Source organism: Magallana gigas, chromosome 7 (genome assembly GCF_963853765.1).
Source record: "Magallana gigas chromosome 7, xbMagGiga1.1, whole genome shotgun sequence".
Lineage (NCBI taxonomy): Eukaryota > Metazoa > Mollusca > Bivalvia > Ostreida > Ostreidae > Magallana > Magallana gigas.
Window position 1 is genome coordinate 34317123 of NC_088859.1, and position 25719 is coordinate 34342841.

General features: G+C 34.0%; 2 protein-coding genes across 2 annotated transcripts; one reads left to right on the plus strand and one right to left on the minus strand.

Annotated features, from left to right (window-relative positions):
* Positions 1–25709, minus strand: LOC105325329 (regulator of telomere elongation helicase 1). The gene is made up of 35 exons (XM_034458033.2): positions 25569–25709; positions 22693–22857; positions 22121–22349; positions 21754–21838; positions 18351–18432; positions 18195–18255; positions 17689–17773; positions 15629–15713; positions 15171–15236; positions 14874–15030; positions 14092–14130; positions 13701–13779; positions 13400–13500; positions 13247–13308; positions 12127–12201; positions 11820–11898; positions 11230–11362; positions 10985–11098; positions 10755–10795; positions 10579–10664; positions 10408–10485; positions 10209–10286; positions 9950–10090; positions 4211–4326; positions 4001–4124; positions 3729–3897; positions 3322–3431; positions 3171–3206; positions 2916–2981; positions 2658–2780; positions 2325–2469; positions 1422–1562; positions 783–1067; positions 471–568; positions 1–216 (listed from the first exon to the last, which is right to left on the minus strand). Exons 2-35 carry the CDS (start codon positions 22792–22794, stop codon positions 118–120), a joined length of 3570 nt encoding a protein of 1189 aa, XP_034313924.2. The 5' UTR covers positions 22795–22857; positions 25569–25709; the 3' UTR covers positions 1–117.
* LOC109618374 (tripartite motif-containing protein 2) lies at positions 7223–9956 on the plus strand. Its single transcript, XM_020065919.3, has 2 exons — positions 7223–7351; positions 7671–9956. Exon 2 carries the CDS (start codon positions 8183–8185, stop codon positions 9686–9688), a length of 1506 nt encoding a protein of 501 aa, XP_019921478.3. The 5' UTR covers positions 7223–7351; positions 7671–8182; the 3' UTR covers positions 9689–9956.
* Positions 25710–25719: the final 10 nt, after the last annotated feature.

Here is a 25719-nt window from a genome sequence, read left to right on the forward strand (position 1 = left end):
TTGTATTCTGAAGCCTGCTTCTTTATTAATACCTGGCTAGTACATATATTGAATGTTGTGTAAGGAACATGCTGCCTTCACATATTGATGTATGAATGTTATAAGATTTCTCTTCCCTCAGCCTGGGTCCTCACATCCTGGTCCAGGAAATAACAATCGCTTCAGATCTCTTCTTCTGACGCGCACCCCACAGCCAGGACACTTCTTATCTAGATTCTGAGATCAAAATTGATGGTCATTTATTAGAATATTAACATACAACTTACTAAGAAAGACCATGAGAAATTATCATGTCAGTCATATGGACAAGGAATAAACATCCCCTTTACTATGAAAAAAAGACAGCTTTTTAACATGAAATAAAACTTTGAACATTGAACTGTATTTTTCTTCATTGCTAAAGACAAACATTTCATATAGAAATTTTACCCCTAACTCTCAATTTCAACATCCTATTTTCACACACTTACATTGAAGACTTCTTTCCAACATTTGAAGCAGCATACATGATCACAGGAAGACTGGAATGGCACCTTGGCTTCACTCTCACATTTACAGCAAGTGTAACCTATCCAAATTCATAATTTCAACATTAAATTTCCTCCATGAATTAATAGCAACAATCTTTTTTAATCAATATATCTGGAAAAAATGTGATTTTTGATGTATTATGAGCCGCGACACCTCAACAGCTTTGAAATAACACTAATTTTACGATTTTTCTTTTATAATTCTTTGAGCTATGTGAAGCATGAGTATTTCATATATTGACAACATCTGACCTGAAGATCTCTCTGAAGAGGAACTGCGTATATCCAGTGGTCCGCTGACGTTCTGTAGACGCTCACTCATCTTTTCCACTGAACAGTTCTGTCCATCCTTCTTTGTGATCTCCTCACATCTCTCTGCTTGAGCACTATCACAGTTCACAGAGTTCAGTTTAAGACAAGATAAATCACTGGATGAGAACTTGCTGTTACTGACTGATTGGGAAATATTACATGTGGATGTCTTTGGCTGTAAAACACATCCAGTGACGTCCGTTTTCTGCTTTTTCTCTGGCTGCTCTACAAAATGTAAATAGAACTACAAATAAAAGTTGGTTACTCTAGAAAAAAGGGTCTGCCAGATTAAATCATCAATGATTTCAGAAAATATCAAAAAACAAAGGCACAGGAAGCGTCCCTAATCAAAGTGCATAAAAAACAAACATTGACAACTGCTTGATGCAGCACAGTATGGCAAACCAGACCAAATTCAATAGCTAGTCATAAAGTGATCATATATTCAATAGCTAGTCATAAGGTGATCATATATTATTATCATAAGAATTTGATCTTTAAGCAAAGAATTTTAAATAACCTCTTCCTTTTAAACAAATGTCATTTTGCACCAATCACTGACAATAAATCAAGTTTTACCGGAGACATTAGAGGCCTCGGATTGGACCCGTTTCTTGGGTACGGAGTCCTCCGGTTTGTAGCCACACCCCTCTCCTGTCAGCTCCTTACACACCGAGTCAAACTCCTTCTTATCCTTGTGTCGCACAAATCGATAAAACTCTACAAAGGCAAGAAACAATGGAATTTACCATAATTAACTAAATTGTGTCAAAACAGATTTACCGGTATATCATACAATACTGTACAGCCAGTTTTGCCTACCCTTTTTAGTCTTCATTGATGATACATGTATCTATTATTTTCATCCCACTTTTGCAAAAGTAAAAGTCTTAAGTTTCCAAAACATAAAATTGAAGTTCATGTCATAATTAAAGGCTTCTGTTCATGGTGATGTTGACAATCACATCATTGAATAAAATTTACTTCACGGAACAAATTGAAGAAATTTACTGCATGGAACAAATGATGAAAATTAAGAGCATAAATGATTCATGAGAATAAAGAAGCTCAATGACTTGGGGTACGGTCAATGTTTCCAATAATGCGCATTTGTGAAAAAATAAATAGGTAAATAGATAAGTAAATTGATAAAATGATAAATACTGTGGAATCATTACATTTCAAGGTGGCTCAATTTTCGAGGAATTCGTAGGTACCTCTCATCCAGAAATTGACATCCTCTATGAATTAATAAATTATGGTTATAAAACCACATCTCCCTTTTTAGCTATAATAGAATACATGAAGATATGTCCTAACGAACAATTAAAATTCAAGCAATCCACAAAAATTGACCCCCACGAATTTTAATGATTCCACAATACATGTGCATGAGGCAATATAAAAGAAATACATATGTCTTTGATTTGGATCTAACTAGTGTGTATTTTAAAATGAATAACAAGTCAAAGAGAGACATACTTCTAAAGAGATGGTAGTCCCGGGGGTTTTCTGTGAACAGTCCGGCCATCACCCCCACTGCCTGGGACAACTGTCCAGTCTTCTTGTACATACCCAGAGCTTTGGAGAAAGTCACATACGACTCCTTATTCAAACAACTCTTTACCTGCAAACACAGATGATCCTTTTACAGAATCTGCAGACCATTTAATGTTTAACAAAATTTAAAAGAGTCATCCAATACACTGAACAATAATCAATGTACTTCCTCATATCAGTCATATGCATACGGTAATATGATAAATTGCAATCTATGATTCCCTTTCTATCATTATCATCCTTAGACTCCCATACCTCTAGGATGTAATTCTCCGCAGACTGTATATGGGAATTTGTCACAGCTGAGCTGACCTCCATCACCGATCCTGATAAATTCTGTCTGTTTACAGAGCAACTCTCTGACTCAGAATCTCTCTTCTGACAGATGAAATACAACAAAAAATTATTCGCTTTTCAAGATGACTCATCATATCACATAATCAAGTAAAACGCAGACTCTATAACTGATCATCTTGTTTTTTGTAGAATGCTATATGGATAATGGAGACATGCCTTAATCACAATTTTCTTCTTGCTGGGTATTTTCTTCATCATGGGCTTAGGTTTCTTGAATCCATACTATTACAAGAGAAAAATCAATTTTGCAGCTTTATACCAGTAATTCTCTAAAAACATGATAAACGCAATATAGAAGCTGAGAGAGAGAGAGAGAGAGAGAGAGAGAGAGAGAGAGAGAGAGAGAGAGTATATTACAACTACATATAGTACAGTAATAACATGTAAATGAGATATAATTTTGATTTATACCTTATCATCTGTTTCATCATCCAGATTCCCATCCTTCTGTGAAAAGCCAAAGGAATCATTTTACTACATAATGTTATATACATTTATGAATCATATCATTTCACTATGAAAAGAAACTCTGCTAAGTGCCGACTGCAGATTTTATAATTACCTCTGATGAACTGAGTGCATCCAGAAGATTTCTTTTGTTAGAACCAACACTAGTTGTTGAAGGCCCTCCTTCATACTGAATCTTTAGCTTGGCTAAACTTTTTTCTTCATCTAATTAATAAGAATAATCAACTTCTTTAATCAACTATGAACATTAGAGAATAAAATGATGTACCTGGTGTATGCATTGAAATTGAATTGATATTACCTCATTTTCTAAAATTTGCAAGAAAAAAAAACACCTTGAAATTACTTTTTTGAAAAGAATCAAATTATCAACTTTCTCAGATTGAATTTTTTTTTACAATGTATTTTTTGTAAAATAGAAGTTCCATAAAAAGACCTCCCTGGCGGGTTTTCTCCAAACACAAATATGATAATATATGAAGAATCATATCATTTCATTACCTGCGGCTGACTGACAAAGACTTGGTACATGGGCTATCACACTGCCAGCCTTTGACAGTGAAGGTGCTGGACCGTGTCTGTTGACTGTGGGCATGAAATGGGCACCGTGACAGCCAGTCGTACTGACCGACCCTCCAGCTCTGTACTGTTTCTTGTCAGGTACGGGCAGCTGTTGTCCAGATAAATATGTGTGAAACGTTCGTTGAACAGCCAACATGCATTTAAAAAAAATAGATCACTAACAAATACACATTTATCAAAATAAAACTCACTGTTTGCTCTGCAGTTTTAAAGAAAACAATCATGTCCCTAATCGCACGTCCAAAAACGTCATATTTGTTGACATGAGGTCGAACCCAAACAGGAAGCTGGCGAAGCGCTGATTCTCCAGCAAATCTATATGGATTTTTTTTTATTTTCAATAAGAATCATGCAAAGAAACCTAAATTTTACATAGTAATGAATGTCTTTGCATTGCATACCTTTCGTCGCATAATAAAATAGCTCCGTAGTCTTTCCTGTGCCTGATGACCCGCCCCACAGCCTGATTGACAGCTCTGGATGCCTGCTGCCTGTACCATTCCTGTCCTGAGAGACTCTGAAAATCAAAGTGATGCGTTACAAGACAAGTGCTTCATCAGAAGGCAGGTCAAAAGTACCTCATTTCCAAAATTAACCCATTGAAATAACAACATACCGACTGTAAAACCAGGTCAAACTTTCATCTTTTAAAGCAGTCAAAAAGAGTACAAAAAACAAGAGGCCCATGGGCCACATCGCTCACCTGAGGAACAATAGGTATGATAAAATCAGATTAATGGAGTCATAATACAAACTATCTGGACAATGTACAATAATACATGTAGATCCTGTATAAATAAAATCCATTTTTCCCCTGGATATTCTTATGTTTATAATCATTAGTCCCTTTTCTAACAGGATGATTTTATAGTCATATCATATGTTGAGTATTGCAGTTCTCAAAAAGATCCTTAACAATTGTTTATATATGGGATATAAACGTACATTAAACTCTGAACTTTCTTGTGAGGCCAAAGAATTGTCCTGGGGCCAAAGTCTTAACAATTATAAAGAATCATCTGGCTGATTAGTTTCTGAGAAGAAGATTTTTAAAGATTTACCATATATATTCCTTTGTTAAACTTTGACCCCCCATTGTGGCCCCACCCTACCCCTGGGGATCATGATTTTCACAACTTTGAATTTACACTACCTGAGGACGCTTCCACATAAGTTTCAGCTTACCTGGCTGATTAGTTTCTGAGAAGAAGATTTTTAAAGATTTACTCTATATATTCCTACGTAAAACTTCGACCTTCCATTGTGGCCCCACCCTACCCTCGGGGGTCATGATTTTCACAACAATGAATCTACACTACCTGAGGATGCTTCCACACAAGTTTCAGCTTTCCTGGCTGATTAGTTTCTGAGAAGAAGATTTTTAAAGATTTACTTTATATGTTCCTATGTTAAACTTCGACACCCCATTGTGGCCCCACCCTACTCCCGGGGATCATGATTTTCACAACTATGAATCTACACTACCTGAGGATGCTTCCACACAAGTTTCAGCTTTCCTGGCTGATTAGTTTCTGAGAAGAAGATTTTTAAAGATTTACTCTATATATTTATATGTAAAACTTCGACCACCCATTGTGGCCCCACCCTACTCCCGGGGATCATGATTTTCACAACTATGAATCTACACTACCTGATGATGCTTCCACACAAGTTTCAGCTTTCCTGGCTGATTAGTTTCTGAGAAGAAAATTTTTAAAGATTTACTCTATATATTCCTATGTTAAACTTCGACACCCCATTGTGGCCCCACCCTACCCCCTGGGATCATGATTTTCACACCTTTATCTACACTACCTGATGATGCTTCCACACAAGTTTCAGCTTTCCTGGCTGATTAGTTTCTGAGAAGATTTTTAAAGATTTACTCTATATATTTATATGTAAAACTTCGACCACCCATTGTGGCCCCACCCTACTCCCGGGGATCATGATTTTCACAACTATGAATCTACACTACCTGAGGATGCTTCCACACAAGTTTCAGCTTTCCTGGCTGATTAGTTTCTGAGAAGAAGATTTTTAAAGATTTACTCTATATATTCCTATGTAAAACTTCGACCAACCAATAAGGCCCCAGCCTACCCTCGGGGGTTATGATTTTCACAACTATGAATCTACACTACCTGAGGATGCTTCCACACAAGTTTCAGCTTTCCTGGTCTTATGGTTCATGAGAAGGAGATTTTTAAAGATTTACTCTATATATTCTTATGTTAAATTTCGACCCCCAATTGTGGCCCCACCCTACCCCCGGGGGACATGATTATCACACCAATGAATCTACACTACCTGAGGATGCTTCCACACAAGTTTCAGCTTTCCTGGTCTTATGGTTCATGAGAAGAAGATTTTTAAAGATTTACTCTGTATATTCCTATGTAAAACTTCGACCTTCCATTGTGGCCCCACCCTACCCCCGGGGGTCATGAATTTCACAAATTAGAATCTACACTACCTGAGGATGCTTCCACACAAGTTTCAGCTTTCCTGGTCTTATGGTTCATGAGAAGAAGATTTTTGAAAATTTCTCGAAAAATTTTCATAAATTCCTAATTATCTCCCTTTGCAAAAGGGCGTGATCCTTAATTTTCACAACTTTAAATCCCCTTAGGCTAAGGATGCTTTGTGCGAAGTTTGGTTGAAATTGGCCCAGTGGTTCTTGAGAAGATGTTGAAAATGTGAAAAGTTTATAGACAGACGGACGGACGGACAGACAGACAAAATGTGATCAGAATAGCTCACTTGAGCTTTCAGCTTAGGTGAGCTAAAAACAGCTTCAGAGTCCTTGCACCAGAACTTTGCTAAAAGGATAATTTTTGTGCTACCTGAGCTTGATTTACTACACACTGAATTAGCTTAATGGTTGCAAGGGGAGTCTGGAAAAAACATTATGCAGGAAAGAAGGAGAAAATGGGAAGGTTTAATAATCCTGAACTACTATTGGAATGTCATATTTTTTTATAGCACCGGGTCTGTGCAGTCCAACGCCCCCCCCCCCCCCCCCCCCCCCCCCCTTAACAATTTGGGGAATAAAATTGATGAAAATAGAACCTGGTTGTTGTTTTTTTATCAACCCTTCTTTGAAATTTTTTTGTAAAACTGCAACTCAATAAATCGGAATGTAGATGTATGGTTGAATATAGATGGGTGTTGAGAGGAGAACTTGCACTATAAAGAAATGAAATGATTGGACACTCAGATTTCAGGTAATTGGCAATTCCTACAAAATCTATGCTAAATGTATCTCTAGACAGTAGAAATAGGTTTGCAAAATAAGGCTAGATTTTGCCTTACGCGTAATATAGTAAGGACTCATTTTCAGAGAGAAAGTATCAACTCTATGTGTATATCTTATATAAGGAAGAATTTCCCACTTTAGCAGATGATGACAATATCATAAATAGGATGCAGAACAATCACCGATCAATGCACTTCACACAGTTTAACAAGTCTATGACCAGGAAATGATGAATGATATTTCAGAAAATCATTTTATACTTTGAAATATGCTGAATGGTCAGGTAAGAATGCATTAATTGTATTTTGATTAATTTCCATCAATACTGCTGAATTTGACTTTCCTTTATTTCTCTATCATTGCATGACATGTAGGTATTTTGAACATGTCTAAAAAGCCAATGAGGATAGTTTTTTTTTTTTACTTCTATTCCTTATCGATTATAAGCTACAAAACTGTGAGATTTTAAATTTTCAAATCTATAATTACTTTAATGGTTTATCTCCCAGGCAGGCATTTGTATCCATATAAATTGGCATCTAGTAAACTAATTACATTACATACAATATTTATTCATATACTCTTCCTGTTTCCCATTACAGTCAGATTATCTAAACAACACTTGTCTACAATAAAATGAGAAAAAAAATTTCTGAAGGTTAATATAATAGATCAGATCAGAATAATCACAAAATACAACAGAAATCCAAGCATCTTTATGTATAACCAGACTTCAACTGAAGTCCAAGTACAAGTAAAACCAGACTTCAACAGAAATCAAAGTATATGTAAAACCAGACTTCAACAGAAATCAAAGTACACATATAACCAGACATCAACAGAAACCCAAGTACATGTGCAACCAGACTTCGACAGAATTCCAAGTATATGTATAACCAGACTTCCTCAATGAGTTGAATTAGAAATCTGCTTTCCTTCCATCAAAACTTCCTTGCAATATTGGGAAATTAAACAAACTTGGTCCTTGTTACAAAAGTGTTTCATTCAGAGCTCTGTGTTCAAATCAAGACCTGCTCAAGAGTGCTTGGAGAAACCAGAAGCTGAATTCACTTAAGAATCCCTATGTACCTATAGTTTAAGCAACAATACAAGTATGGCAGACACCATTACATGTGCTGCCCATCCAGACAAGCTATGCGAGTCCTACTGCTTGCAGTGTGATGTCCCTCTATGTAGAGACTGCACCATGGGTATCCACCAGGAGCATAAGAGGGTAGACATTGTGGAAATGGAGAGCATAAAACAAGTCAAAAGAAGAGAGATTGAGGAGGACAACGCTGAAATCCAAGACATACTCATTCCACAGTTCCAAATGGAGAATGCCAGCATCGAAGACCAAATAGCAAAAACACTCATCCGATATGAATCCATAGAAGAATCCGCAGACGTCTACAGAAATGATTGGCACCAAGAAGTTGACAGGATATTTGAGGAGTACCACAAAGAAATACACCAAACAAGAGACAAGGACATTGCTCTGCTGAAAAACTATCAAAGAGATATAAAATACTCTCTCCAGACTATGCCAAATATAGTGCAGCACAACACAGAGATACTGCAATCAGGCAGCCATACAAATGCAGTCATTCAGTATAAATCGAAACTAACAGCGCTAAGAAAGACTTTGCCGAAATATGAAATGGGGATGTCTTCTTTTTCCACCCCTCCCATACAAACTGGACAAGGACTGTGTATTGAATTTGGAGGCATCAGATCATTTCTTGTATCTATGAGTTCCTTTGAATCCCTGCAAAATTCCATGGGTCATCCAACCTATCAAACTAGATGTTTACTTGAGAGAGTTATTGTCAAAGCGGAATTCAGTTCTGAAGTTGACAATTTGAAGCACATAGTTTACAATGGTCGAAACGAAGTCTGGTTAAGTGGAAAAGATGGCACAATCAGACACATGAATATTCATGGAATAGATCTACAAACTCTAGAAGCAACCAATATAAAATACCAGGACATTGCTGTAAATTCTGAAGGAGAACTGATATATAGCGATTACATAAATAAATGTGTGAATATTGTGAGAGGCACCGAAACAGAAATTCTGTTTGAATCTAAATATGCTTGGCATCCACAAGGAATATTTTGTACAAAAGAAGGCCACATTCTAGTTACAATGAGGGTGGCAGGCGACAGCTGTTGCAAACTGGTAAGATACGATGGAGAGAAAGTCATCCAGGAAATTCAGTACGACAAATTTGGGAACTGTCTCTTTAGCAGAGGTTACAAATGTGTGTTCCTGGCAGAAAATAACAATGGTGACCTATGTGCTTCGGACACAAACTCCTGTTCCTTGATTGTTGTGAATAAAGCAGGAGATTTTCGTTATCGGTACTGCTGTGATCCAACACTGCGGAGGAAGCCGTTTGTCCCTCATCATATCGTTACTGATTCCCAGTGTCATATCATACTGTCTGATTACGTCAACAACTGTTTGCATATATTCCATAAAGACAGTCAGTATCTGAAGTGCATCAGCCATCCCGACCTTGACCTTCCTGTGGCCTTGACCATAGACAATGATGACAAACTGTGGGTAGGTCTGTATGTGTCAGGAAAGGTCAAGGTCATTCAGTATATGAAATGAGAAATTTGGAACCTCATTCACCATGAGAATACATCAATCACAATCAGGAAATGTATAATAACTATTTCTAGTGCTAACAAGTGTTGAATAATCCTATTTCCTGGTAAATACATGTACAAAGTAGATGTACCAATATGTGTCTGGAAATAGTCTATAAGGAAATGAAGGGTAATCAGGGATTAAACTAATTGATGCTAAAACTGGAGTGTTTTGATCTCATGATTTTTTTGAGTACTTGAACATGAAAGAGGTTTTATGTACCTTGAATCCCAATTTGCCTCTTGATTCGTCGAGGAACTGCATTTTCAGCACCACTTTGGGATCCATGCGAGGAGGGAAGGGTAAACCGGTGATTATCACAGCGCGTCCATTGTTGTCTGCGAAGTCCAGACCTTCACTCACCTGTTCAAAAAACAAGTTTTCACATCCAATTATAAGTAAAAAACCAAATTGGATATCATTTACAAACTTTAGATTTTATATTATTGTATCTAATACACAACAAAGAAAAAATATTTACCTTCCCTCTACACACAGCAACGAAAATGGCTCCATTTAAAGCTGGGTCATTAATTTTTTCATAAAATTCCTCCATGACCTAAAAAATAATTTGTAAAAAAGTTATGAGTGTGTATGAGAGAGAGAGAGAGAGAGAGAGAGAGAGAGAGAGAGAGAGAGAGAGAGAGAGAGAGAGTATGTTAATGTGTTTGTCTTCTTACATCAGTGAAAGCCTGTTTTCCTCTGGGCTCTACAAGAATAGGTTTGTACTGGGTAATAGAGCTGTAGACACCATTTTGCTGAAAATTTTAAAACATACAATCCAATTACAATTATTTCTACTTTAATTTTAAAGCAATACAGACACTACTTATTTCAATTTTAAAACATACCTGCCAGTTTTCAATGCATTTTTCCATTATAGGGTATGACGGGAAAAACACCAAAAGACCATTTGGTACAACTCTAGCAAAATTTACTACAATAATACAAATTGTAATCATGTGTACTAAGAATATTCAATGGCATCAGAAAATCACTGGATTTAATATCAATTAAAAGTACAAACCTAATGCCTTTCCTAAAGAAGCTTGGTAGTTTTCATTGAACCTTTGCATAAAAAGTAATCAAATCATTGTGAAGATATCTAAAACAATAAATACCATTACATTCACAAACTTGTCAAAGAAACAGTTTAATTAGAGTGCAGTGTGCATATTAAAAGAAGATTTTAAAAAGAAAATTTTGAACAAAATTGCTTTTTTTAATTTATCATTTCCACAGAATAAGAGAGCTGACCTGGTCTGATAGTTTGAGTTGAGAGTGACCCCATCTGGTCCCTTTTTGAGTGTCCCCACCCACACCTGGTGCTTGTCTATGACGTGGGGGTTCTCCAAGGTTACAGGAAAAGGACTAAAACAAATTAAAAACTAACAGATCAAATGACTGCAACACACAAAAAGTGGCAAAGGCCAGCAGAAAGGATGGCCTGAATGTTCATAATAAATGTGTAAATGTGAAATCTACAATATGTAAATAATTACATCTGCATCTCGGAGCTGAAAGAGTCTAGGGGTGAAAGGGTTCCACTGGTCAGTATCACACACTTCACCCCGTGGGCTGTCAGGTCCAGCATGCTGTGTCCGGGGCTGAAGCACCAGTAACTCAGGGTCTTACCTGTAACAGTGCAAGTCTTCATTTTTGTATTCATATGATGCATGTCTTTTTTACCAATCAAGTTGCTTTTACACAAGTGGATAATACATGCTCTTCATCAATATACATCCTGTTTTAAGGAATTGCAGGGCCAAACTCCTTACACATTAAATTGATTTTAAGTAAATATGCCAACTTATCTGATTCCAAAGTAAAGAGTGATTCAATCTTCATACTAACAATTCGACCTCATGTTGTACAAAACATTATTAAACCAATATACTTTATTAGGATATATGTGTACATGTATATTGATACATGTAAATCAAATAAAGTTAGTAAGAATCAATTTGTATGAAGAGAAGGGAATTCAAAGGATGAATTTTTAAAATAAAAAGAATGTAACGATGAAGGAAAAATTACTGCAGTCCAATTCTATTGTGCTGTAACCATTAATTATGCCTGAGTATATACTGACCCAATTTATCAGCAACAGATGGTGTAGCCCAGGAATCTAACTTCCTCTTCTTGTTTGCCTGAAGAGGCTGAATATGAACCTAGTAAAAAATTACACTGGAGTTTGACTATTTACATCTAAGTCCATAAACAGAGAAACAGAGAAAATCAGTTGATCCTGCCCTCAGTAATTTGAACATACTAGTATTCAAATATGATACTCTGTGTACAAGAAGGTGTACAAGAAGGTGAACTACAGTAGTTGAAATTGTTCACACTGATATTTACATGTATAGTAGAGATATGAATGATATAAAATATATTCCTACCTTGTAAGATTTAGCCAACATCTGTTGTAGCTGAAAGACAGATCCCCCATCTGGTACCTCTCTACTGAAAACTACCTAAAGTGTAGAAAAATAAAACAGATCAAACCTTGCTGAAGAATATAATTAACACCAATATACCGTTTATCTATCAGTGATTTCAAGATATGTCTATGAAACTCTCAGTGTCATAAATATTTATTATTTGATTGAATTCGGTAAATGTGGTTATTTACGATGGTTGTTAAGTATGCGTTTTCTATGGTCAAACAATACGCTTGGGTATTTAATACGCAGATGCATGATTTAGCACTCCAAAATTTTGAGTTTTTTTACCATATGCACTAAAGTATTTTACGCGGTTCTAAGATAACTGCGTGACTAGTGTAAAGGACTATATATGGTATTGGCCTAAAATGGCCCCCTAAAAGGAATATCATTATTTTACTGTAATTCTTTGTTTTCTTTGTACAGATATATATGTGATGTTTTAACTTAATGTTCATTTTGATTCAAGTGCCCACAATTTAGAAATACGGCATTGTAAAGACAGCCTTTTCCCTCCATTTTTGCATTTTAGCATAAAAAAAGCTTGTTTTCAAGAAGATTTTCTTTCAGGGAGCGCATGCTTGAACCAACAAAATATTTTAATCAGAGATGTATCTAGCCAAGACTAATAAGTGACAAAAAATTTGTCCTGGTTCAAGCATGCGCTCTATATTTCCCATTCGTAAAAAGATGAGAAAAATGTCAATTTCGTCTGATTTTGATTGAATTTTTGAAATAGCGTCACTTCTGACGTCATATACTGCAAGTCAGTGCAAATAAATCAAACAAATATGTGAAAAATATATTTTATATGAACTCTTCTAAATTATAACATAACATTTTATTGTAACCGAAACACTTTAAAAAATGGTGAATTATGGGGGCTAAATTTAACTCTTATCATATATAGTTCTTTCCCCCACGCGTAAATAGCTACTTTTACAGTACCCCATTATCCCTCTAAATTGAGTATAATGGCAAATCATTTTTAGAACATCTATTTCACATAATTAAATTACACATACGTACATGTAGCTAACATTCTTCCATGATCATTTGGTGCTTAAAAACTTACCCGAAGAACATCTGACATCTTTGTCAAGCCTGCCCCTTTGGAGTGAAAACCCATTCCCGTGGCTGAAAGCAGAAGGCAAAAAACATGTTATTGAGTGAACTCCCTTTACAAATGTGTTGTCTAGTATAGTATAATAAGACATGCATTACTTACAGTCACTAGTAACATAGGAAATAATCTTGTCCAAGAGATCCAGAAAAAAGTTCTTTGTCTCAAATGCGATGTTGACTTTTGACAAGAGTTCAAAAATGAATCTGGAAGTAATTCACAAAATTCATGATTATATAACTTCTAATTATGTTTCACAATGAATGATTAGCTTTTTAATTAAGTGTTCCTCATTCATACCCTATTATTTCAGGCAAAGAGACCATATTTGAAACAGAACACATACATATATATTGAAACAAAAATTCACAATATTGAAAATTGGTTTTTATTTTCTGTTTCTTACACTCCAGGTTTAGTTAGCCCCTTCTCTTTGTTTGGAACCTCAATCTTGTCAATTTCTTCCTCCAGCTGTTTAAAGGTAGCTACAAATAATTAAAGATGACTTATGTAGCTATACAGCATGTCAAAGCACAAATTTGCATGTATACCGGTACATATAGGAACCAATATTCATACAAATTTTGGTATTCATCAATTTGATTTCTAATAGAGAATTTAGAAAACATGTTATGCTAAAATAGTAGAATTTTCTTGAATACTTATTGTCGATTCTTTTTTGGGGGAAAGATAAAACATGAAAATTCATTAAACATTTATTTACATTCATGAAATTCCTATTTAACTTCTTAATTATAAATGACATAATATACATAATACATGTACGTAACACTCACATTTCAGTCGTAGAACATCCTCCAAGGTAAATTCTGGCTCTGAAATTAGTAAAATGCAAATATATATATATACAGTACCGATCAGACCAAACCTAACAGAAAGTAAACCCCAACTAAACCCTGGGTTTACTTTCTGGGTTTACTCCAGGTTTACTACAGTGGACCCAGAGTAAACCCAAAACCCAGAGTGGACACAGAGAGTAAACCTGGTCAGAAGGATACCCCTGAAAGCAGACGCTGTGTAACCGGAATATACAAGGGTCAGGAATTACAGGCAGTAGGATGGTAAGATAAAAGATGGGTCTGCCTTACACTTCAGTGCATACAGTTGACCTCAAAAGCAATTTCCAAGTAAACCCAAAGTAAACCCTGAGTGGGCCCATATTTTCAAAAAGTAAACCAAGAGTAAACCCCAAGTAAACCCAAAAAGTAAACCCGGAGTTTAGCTGGAGTTTACTTTGGTGTTAGGTTGGGTCTGATCGGTACTGTATACCAATTAGCATTTATCTATATTTACCAAGTTATGAAAAATTTTGTTCATCTTTGGGTGTAAATATTACAACTGTACTATGATAACATTGAGTTTTCATGCCTTCTGCATGACATAACCAGATTTTTCTGCAATCCCCAAAACTGTTCGCTAAGTATGGACCAACAAAAATTGCATGATATTGTGTATTTGAAACTGAGTAATGAAAATGGATTATGAATTTGAAAAAGTAAAATTAAAGTATGAAAAATAGATCTCTTCTTATGTAACTTTTTTTAGTTAGTTAATAAACCTGGCATTGCACTGGAATCTGTCATTTCAACCAAGGCAGTTTCTTCAGTTTTGGCCATTTCAAATAGTTTTTCACCCAATCGATTCAACTCTTCAATGGCTGTTGCCAAATCTGCCGGGGACAAATCAAAAGAGGAGCTGTCCTCACAAATCTTCTCCTGAAGTATTGATCACAGAAATACATATTTATAATATAGTTAAAAACAAGGAACATGCAAATGCTATCTGCAATGACAAATGCTATCTGCAATGTCAATTCAATGTCCATTCACAGAACTCAGAAGCTTGCTGACCCTACCAGATTGTGGGCCTCATCAAAGATGACTATGTTTCCTTGTACTTCTACACCATGAGCTTTTCTCGACTAAAACAATAAAAAAACAACTTTTCTTATTTGAAAAGTTTACTGATTCATGCTGCATGTAACTTATAAAAAAAGTTGACCAAAATGGTTCAAAGTCAAAGACATTATCTAAAACAAAATTGGATTTTTATACCTTAAGAATCAACTACCACTATTCCAATTAACATCATGCAATCAAATAAGTTTAAAAGCAATTTTGTTTAAATATATTATTCAATAATTTATATATACCAGTAGTTACATTTACTTCCATACTCTAATCTCTATCAATCGATATTACAATCTAAGAACCACTCTTTTTGTACCATAAAGAATGTACAATAATGTGTAGTTCATTTACATGTCTCGCTTCTAAAAATAACAAATGTAAAATTATTCAAAGAGTTTAGAACCTTAGCATCAAGAAGATAATTGTAAGGCATGAAAATAACATCAGCATCATTCTTCAACTCCTTGGCAATGTAGTATGGACAAACCCTAAAAAAACAAAACAAAGTACAGTAAACCTCTGTTAAAGCGAAGTTCTAAGGACCAGTGGATGTACTTCATTATATCCATAATTTGTTATATCCGTATAATAAATTCATGATAAAAATTAAATTTTAGGGAATTCACTGTATACTTGTTTTTTTTTACAAGATTATAATTTATTCTAATTGAGGTTTATTTAAAAATACATTACTTAAATACCTTTCATAATCCGATTGTAAATTGAAAAATTTGTACGAGAATAAATTAATTCATACTATTATGTTAAATGGTAGGACATGTACAAACATTTAAAAATTGTAAAGAAATTCATTATAAAAGTGTCAAATTTTGTTATTATTCACCTCTACGTGACTCAAAACCAGTTCGCTATATCCATAAATTCGTTATATCAGAATTTGTTACAACTGTCAAATTTTGCAAAGATTTGTTGAGAATTTTACTGGGGACTCAATAAAACTTCACTATATCTGATAATTCGCTATATCCATGTTCGTACTAAACGAGTTTTACTGTAATATGATTTATTAATTCTAAAAGATCTAGTGAATAGTATCAATACATGTATCTAGTTCATGCATCTTAGGCACAAAAAGTATGACATTTTCACTAAATCTCTCATGTTATATTCTTATCTATATATTTTGACATTTTTTTCGTAAAAAAATAAAAACTACAACTTGAGATAATTACGACCTTTATCCAACTTCAGTTTTTCTCATCATTTATCATACTCAAAAACTCATGTCTTATAAAACCAAAATAATAATGCCCTATTGAAGATGCGAACAAACAATTGTAAACAATTATTGTAAAATTGTTTGGATTGGTTTTGGATGCCAACCACACATCATTTGTTATCTCATAATCCAAAGCTGTAACAATATACATGTAGTTCTGAAAAATCAATTGAACACTGAATGAATCTTGTACTGTTTTTAACCAAAAGAGCGCCAACTCCATTTATTACGACTGGGAGTGATACACAGTATAGCTAATGGTTTAGGGTTATTGATGGGTAAGAACACACAGACGTTCCTACTGGGCACAGCAATAGCTCTACTACAGAACTGATAAGATCAACAAAACATAAAAGACATAATGGATGTGATTTTCAAGTGAATTCCTCAACCTCAACTGAACATATGCTCAAGCAGGCAGGAGAAATGAGATCCAAACTTAAATTAAAAGCATGGTGTCATCATAGATCACAGAGCTCTGCTCAGCCAAGTCTTTAATTGAATAAATGCTTCTTCTTCTTTATCTCAGAAGATAAATGATAGATTTTGTCTTTAAAACATTAACTTGAACTGTTTAAACAACAAAAGATCCAGATTTGTAGATTTGTGTATCAACTCAATGAAATCATCAAAAATTTATGTTCATATTATTAGTGCAAAATGAAACCACAGCAATAGTCTTATTGAAGTTGCTAAAAAGTTAAAAAAAGAAATCATTGACAAAAAAAATCTTTAATTCGATTAAACTGCTTTTCTGTTGCTCTAGGGATTTGTGTGGTTTTTCTTGATGTTACTCCCAATTTTGTAGTCTTACAGTTTGGCATTTTGAACCACAACACATATATCAAGTCTGCTATAATGAAAGCTAAAACATGACTCTTTGTGTTGAATGGAATCAATCATGTTTCAAAGAAAGCGCCCATGGGCCAGATTGCTTGCCCCCAGCAACCTGAGCAACAGCATCCAACTGTGACCTATAAGCTTTTAAATATGGTTGTTTGGAGAGTTTAAAAAATTAAACAAGAAACAACAATACATTCTACTCTAGATGCAAGCTACATGGAAATTTCTTCAGTTATTCTTAAACGAAGTTTACTGACACACACATACAGATAACAAGAGGAGCAGATGACAAAAAAGAATATCACTGGATGTGCCAGCTCAGGTGAGAAATATATGAACTTACAACAATAGGTTAAAACTAAAATACAACAATATCGTACCTTTGTTTTTCTCCATATCGCACCATATCTTCTATGTCCACCACATCTCCAACTAACTGCCGTGGGTCACTGTTGCGCTTGATTTCTGAAACAGTTTAAACCATCTACATACAGCATAAATTTGCAATTTGAAACAATATCCATGTAAAGGGCATGGTGATTTTTTGTAATTAGCCTCTCCTTATAAATTTTATCAGAACCTTATACTTATATGTAGATGTACATTAGCTTGCTTAAAATTTCTTTAAAATTTGTAGTCTCCATATTTTTCAAGACCGCCCTATGCTCCACAAGGAACAAAGAAGACTAGGTAAGTCTATTCTTCAAGAGGTTTAGGAGAAGAAAATGGGACTTGGGGGATGAAGTTAAAAATGTAAATGGTTAAGGATGACTCTACAGGGGATCAAAAAATAGTTCAGGTGAGCTAATAATTCAACAGAAAATATCTACATTACCCATAAATGAGATAATTGTGCTTAATCATATGTAGTGAATTACATGCATACCTTCGAAATGGTTGTAATAAAAACATGTCCTCCCTGCCACTTTTGCTCTACACATGTGCACCTAATGGAGAATATAACACCGTAAAATTAGAGCCAGTGCAAAGAGATCAAACAACTGCACAAATTACTGCATTAATTGATTTTTTTAAAGAATACCTTGGCAGCATTACTCATTTCTTTCCTGACTTGTTCATGAATACAGAGCTGTTCCCTAGAACCTATGACACTGACTTTTACCCTGGAAGAAAAGGACATGACCATTCATTAGTTTTAAATACATTGGCAATCAAATATATAGACATATATAAGTCTTATTACAATTTTTAAATGTGGCAATTGTTTTTAAAACACTATAACAAATTCTTACGGTTACATAAAAGCTTTTCAAAAATACAACACATATTTTTTAGACAATTTAAAGTCTGCATGTTATTTTATCTACATACATCACTAATTTTCCACTCTTAGATTTTTTGACAAATTAAATGTTTTCATACAGCAATAACAATGAGTCTGACTGATTATATTTAGTAAAGCTAGTTAAAACAAGCACAATTTAACAAAACTTCAAGACACCTGAGGTTTGTTCTAGATCATAGCGGTAAGATCTTGAACAATATACTATAACCTAGCAAAGCTAGCCTAAAATCTTGTACAGTAGTTCTCATTCACCTTTACAATATGGCATCTTTATTATTCCTTGACATCATTAATAGTGATATTTACACAAGTTTTTGCTACTTTATCAGCAGCTGCATTTCCACTTAAAATCAACATTATATATGCATACCATTGATATTTTCAAATATTTACATCCACAAAGTATGATTCCCTCTATTTCTTACAGAAATGGGTTGTAATTCATAGCTCTAAAGAAACTGACAAGGGTTGAAATCTACATGATCTAGTTCTAACCAGTTTATCATTGATCCTTCAGCAACCTAAGAAAAATCATGGACTACAGAAATAATCATGATGATGTCAGACTTAAATTCCCATATCAGACAACTTGCTCATTTCTTTTATCTATCATACTGATGTAGATTAACAATACTTTAGTTATTTTTACATACTCTTTGCGATCTATATATATGCCAGTATAAACACAGACAGCTGGCATTTATTCAGATAATCCTTAAACTGTATTTTACTACTTTCTTTAAAACATATATATATATTGCACATCAATCATACATTGAAATCACTATATTTTAAATTTAGTATTTAAAGTCTATCTAAAGGTACAAAATCATAAAATTTGCTTAAAAAGCAGATTTTTTTAACAACTTGAAAAAAACAGCAAGTCTGTTTAGTTTGGCAGTTATGCGAATCTCTTTATTGATCGATGGGGATACATGTAAAAATTGTGGAAATTTTCAGAATTACTCATTCAATGCTGGGATTATACAATATTGGCCTAGAGTAACCCACAGAAGAAAATCAATGATTCCGAGTTCCGTTTTTTACGTACAACTTTCCATCCTATCCCTAAGCCCCCAAACATGCCAGGATATACTGTGTCTGCAAATCTCTACAGAAGCATGAAAGAAAACTGCAGTAAAATCAATGGAGTTATATGTACCGGCAGACTGTCGCATTTTATTTAATTGAATCAAAAAACACAAAGAAAATAAATCATTACTTGTGGGATGTTCACAAACATCAAAACTGGCAATGCCCTTTACACTTTTCCCATCTAAATAAACTTGATATTTAAATTAAATTAAATTCTCTCTCAAAAAAAAAATACAAAAGTGTGGGTAAAGAGCACACAGAATTATGTACAATATTGATTTTTCTTAATAGACAATAAAGCGAGTTATGATATTCTCATACACATGATGACCCTACATAACCCATGCAGACATACGCAGTGGGAATAGAACGGTCATATTATCGACATCCCTCTGGTAAAGTCTAGTTCAAACTACTTGTGTAGTACTGGGATAGAGAGCAATAATCTGCTTTTATGAATGCTACTGAATGCTATAAGATCAGTCATTAAATTGATTGTCTGGCTTACCAAATCTGATGTTTTATCATTTCCTCTTTCTCCTTTTGTAAAATGAGAAGGCAATTTGTCCATCCAGTTAGAAACTTAGCTAGTACTTTTTAGATTCATTAAAGGGAAATATATGTTATTGACTCTTGGTAGTAAAATATTGCATTTTTGACATACGAATATACTATATAAATTTTGCTTATCAAAAATGGTCAAGACCTAAAATATAAACATGTAAATAATCACAAATCATTCACGAAAATACTGAAACAAAAAATACACAGTAGGTTTAAAAGATTTCAATCTTCATTTAAAAAGGGTGTAATAAATAAGGGTAGGGATGGGAAAAAAATAAGAATTAAAACCTTCAGATTTGAAAATATTTACCAGTATAGTTTAGGGTTTTTTTTGTTTGTGTGATTGTGACGCAGATCCAAACATTTGTTTACACCATCCCCTGAATCAATAACCATGCACTTATGAGGCAAACTTCATCTACGTCAGATATTGTTTAGTGTTTACTGATTTAAGCTGCTGTAGGTATCAAATGATATGGACACATAAATAAATAAAAAATAAACCAGAATTGTAATCTTTATGTTAATGAAGTTCCAGAAATATTGCTTCATGGTAAAAAAAAAAAAGTAAAGAGTTTGGGAACATTACTTTCTTTTAATTTGTTTCTAAAGATTTCATGATGTCTTGGATCAATCATCACAAAAATATGTAGAGCAAATATTAAATATTAAAATAAATGAGCTTGATCTTCCTACTTCACAGGACAGCTGATTGTAATTAAGGTTGTTTAGAATTTTAATATACATCAAAGGTTGTTACACTTTATGGCCCATCAATAAAGACTTGTTAACAAATCTGTACAATTAAATGCTGCAGGTTTAAATGCACTCTACCTCAAAACTGCTTTGACCTATTACGATGGCTCACTACACCTTGATATAGTTTCTCCAATAAGCAGAAAAATACATGATTTTAATAGATAATGATTATAAGAAGTATATGAGTCAAAAAAATGTGCAATTTTGGATAAAGAATCATATTTTCAAAAATTCAATTCAGTAAATGTAAACTAAAAGCACTAAGCGGATTGGAACTTATGATCTGCAGTTCACAATCACCACACTTTAACCACTGAGTTATGATGATATTCAACCAAATAGATTGATAAAAACATGTTATGAAAACATTTATTTCGCCATCTTGTGATGTAGTGTCTTAAAAAGTATAAGTCTATGTGTAGTGAGGTACCGTAACATTTGTACTTTCTAAAAAGAAGGATTTTTCCTAAGCTCACTTATGTTTGCATCTTTTTTCCCCCCAGTCAACTACATTGGTCAATCAATAGCTTACGAATCAAGATTTCTTTATTGAGGGTAGACAATGAAACTATCCAGAAAATTCTACACATTAAATACAAATACATGCAGTAAAATGGTATGTCATTGTGTGTAAATTTGCACATGAAATTTTAAACTCAAGTCGGAAACACAAAAACTGTACAACATGCATTAATGGTAAGAATTTACTGAATTTTCTTACGTGTTGTAAGCTGATCTTTTCAACTCCTGCACAGCCTGTGTGAGCTGGGAATGAGTCCTTGAAGCATATATTATCTTTGGCACAGCTTTTAAAAAAGAGATCGAAAAGATGCTGTCATTTTTTAATTCAAAGAAGACAAAAAGAAGACTCACATGTATATGACCAAAAACAATATAGCAGTAGTTTACATCACAGATTTCTTTAAATAACAAAACATTGAAGTTTGATATGCTTTTCTTCAAACATTAACTTTGTGTAATGATTTTTTAAAGGTTCAATTGGTTAATTTCATAAATATTACTCTAACTAATTCACTATTTAACCATATTATTTAATCTTGGTTCTTAAAAAATCTTTCCTCCATTACCGAATTCACTCCCTCCCCATGTCATGCCTGTGGTGGACTCGAGACTTTTTTTCAGGGCCTCGATCTGGTGGTTCTGCAGGCTGCCGTTGTCACCCATCAGTGAGGAGATGTTGGCCTGGCGGTTAAGCTCCACCTGCGCCTTCTTGTCCTGGAGCCAGGCAAGGGATGAACAGAGAAGAGACAGGGTTTTCCCTGTCCCAGTGGGACTCTCCAGGATTCCATTTACATTCTGCTCATAAACACTGAATATTATTAATGGAAAAAAAATTAAAGAGTCTTAATCAAATTCTTCTTTAAGATGCATACAAATCTAATAAATGGGGGACAATGAATTGGAGATTACTGATTTACAATGTAACCATTAAGATGCAAATGGCTTTTGATTATGACATGTGAGTGTGCCCAACTATCTAGATTGATCACTTATTAAAAACCTTCTCAAGAGGTGGAAGACTATGTGTTTATCTATAGCTGCATATTGTATTGGGTTGACATGCCATAGAGCTACAGTTACTTACTTGCAATCAAATAAATTCAAAATGAGCAATTATTAACTTGGGGAAATTTCTTACCTTTTGCAGACATTCTACCACCTTTTCCATGTAAGTAACCTGACAAGGATATGGATCAAATGGAAAGTTAACATGCACACCTTTCACATCCACTAGAGGCATTTTGCAACTTGTTCAGGCACTATCTATGCAGTAGGTATTTCTGGTTTAGTTGCTTTAAACTATCTGTAAAATTGGAGAAAAAAGTTTAATCTGAGATAGGTTAATGTGCTAAAAAATAGAATTTTTAAAGATATATATAACAACAAAAAAGAGATCAAGGGCTTCAGAACAGGGAAGGCTGTTCATATTTTCCAATGGTTCAACAAAAGAGGGAGGGAGCAATTGTAATGCATGTACGGTAGTATTAAACATGGGTAATCAAAGATTCATAGCTCAATGAGACAAGGTTTCACCTGTACGAGGCAACCTTTATTATAAAGTTTATATCTACATTATAGTTAATAACATTGTGCTGGCAATTAGTACTGCGAGCTCTAACAACAATGCCAGGGGAAAGAGAAAATTCAAACTACTGCTAATTTTTACGTACTTCATTTTCTGTTATCAGAATCGTACTCACTATTCCATGAAAATTGCATATGACTCCCAATTTTACATTCTCACAGGAGTAGGTAAAATGTATTTTAAAAACTTTTTGCCTTAAAAGGGTACTAAACAAAATATTCTAGAGTTCGCAGATTATTTTCAGGAGAGTTTAAAAAAAATAAACAGATGACAATTAATGAACCTGAACTGCAAACATTATCTCTGATGTCAAAATCACTTTTTTAAAAGGGGAAAGAATTCTGGGTTGAAATTAATCTTACCAGAGATGCACAAATGTTAAATCAAGTTCTCATTAATAAATCAAAATATTGAAGTAATGAGTAATTGTTCATGGAAATTTTTTAATCAAATTCTTTTTTTTTTAAAGACACACACAGGTGAAAAATGTTGTTTAATTTTTTTTTATGTTGTTGCATCTTTATTTGGTGAACCCCACAAATTTCATAATTAATCATTATGATATTTATTTAATATTTTGTTTAGCTCATCAAAACGGTCGCATCATAATACATATTATAAAATGTGATTTGATACAAGAATCAAAGTACTGAAGTACTGACGGGAGTTGATTTTATCGATTATTATTTATTTTTAAATCAACTTATCTTGCGTGGCAATTAGTTTGTAGTCTGTATTTAAATTACGCACTTTTTTATAATATGAAATTTTATTAGACTTTTCTGACAAGAAATTAGAGAAACCCCATATGAATCATGTTGTGTAATATTTAAAGATTGATTTCAAACTATGTATTAGTAATCAAAACAATTCTTAAAATTGTATGGATCTAATTAGCACTATTGATATCGAACCCTAGTCTCGTTCAACCAGACGCTCAGCTGTCTTCGTTAATTTCCACCAAGCAGCAGAGCCTCTCTGTTTGTTGGAGATTTACCGAGACAGTCGAGCGTTTGGTTGAACGAGATTATATTAAACTCTGGCGTAGGAATACATGAGACTACAAAAATAGCTTAATTGTTAGTATTATATAAAATCTGAATATTTTCAAAGTGTTTATAGATAAGTTTTCTTGAAAAACAATGCTTTAAATTAGCATACATTACATCGAATTTTTGTATTATTTTTAAGAACTAAGATTTGTCAGCGGTGATGATTTGTGCTTAGGTCCAAACACTGTTTCACTTTCGGTTTGCCAGAGTAACTGCATAGGAGAGTTGATTAAAATCAACTCCCAAAAATGAAAAGTCATGTTATTTCATACTGTACAAACTATATAATAAAATTTCCTACAATCTCCTGCCACACTGCAGGATTCATTCTAACGTTACCCCCTCCCCCCACAAACACACAATACCCCTCATAAAATTCAGGTTTTGGCATAGAAAACGACTCTAAATTTTGAATTCCTTCAGACGTCCCTGGAGGTAATAACTTATTTTGGCTGGTAAAATTAAAATATCATTGATTATTGATAGTGAGTGCAGCGCGCCAGGAAATGAAGGGAGTTTTAAGAACCAAAGTGCGAAAAAGAACAAACAACTCTTAATTTAACGTATGTATTTAGAATGAAATTATGAACCAGCAAAAAAAATATATATAACTTGGAAAACAACAAAGTACAAAGAAAAAATAAAAATTTAAGGTGGTCGCTGATCGAAACGACATTTCATTTTCTTAAAGGGATTTTATGGTCTGAAACATTTAACTTACTCCATAGCCGAGTGGATAATGTGTCGGACTTCTGATCCGTATACATCCCAAATTCGGTCTTTTGTCGTTACTTACTGGTATAATTATTTTAGATATTCATTTTTTATCCTCAAACTGCAAATTTTTCACTTATTTGACATTTGTACAGTTTATTTATCATTATATCTTTCATTATCAAAAAATTTTCTGTTAATTTGAGTGACTTTTCCCAGGTGTGTTATTCCACCTTAACGCTTACACTTTTGATTTAAACACAAATTACATTTTACAGACTCATCAATTCTCTCCAAATGTAAAGAACAATTTTAGGGGGAAGCAAGTCCATGTATTTGTAAGAATTTTTTTAAACAGAAATATTCTCTTTCTCTCAAATTCTTTGATGTTAGTTGATAAGTATTACTGTATATCACTTATTTTTTAATATAGTTGTCTAGTTGACGATGCAAGGAAGGCATAAGTGTAATTCTTGCTTCTTGCTGCGCTCGCCACGACGGTAGCACCGTAATCATATTACGAGCAGCGGTACTATATAGTGGTCCATGAAATAGAGAACATTCGAGCTAAACACTTTTTTCGCTGCAATCAGCAGACATGTGATATATTCTATGATAGCAAAAATGGCAACTATTAACTTCATCGATTTTGTTATGGCTTACCCCATTTTCAACATATCTTGAATGTTGTACATGTATTTCACCATGTTCACAGCTGAAAGTTGGCGCGACTTGCAGTAGGGGAAATCCAATGGTCTAACCAATCAAAATGAAAAGATAAATAAAGTTAACCAATTAAAATAATGCTTGTACG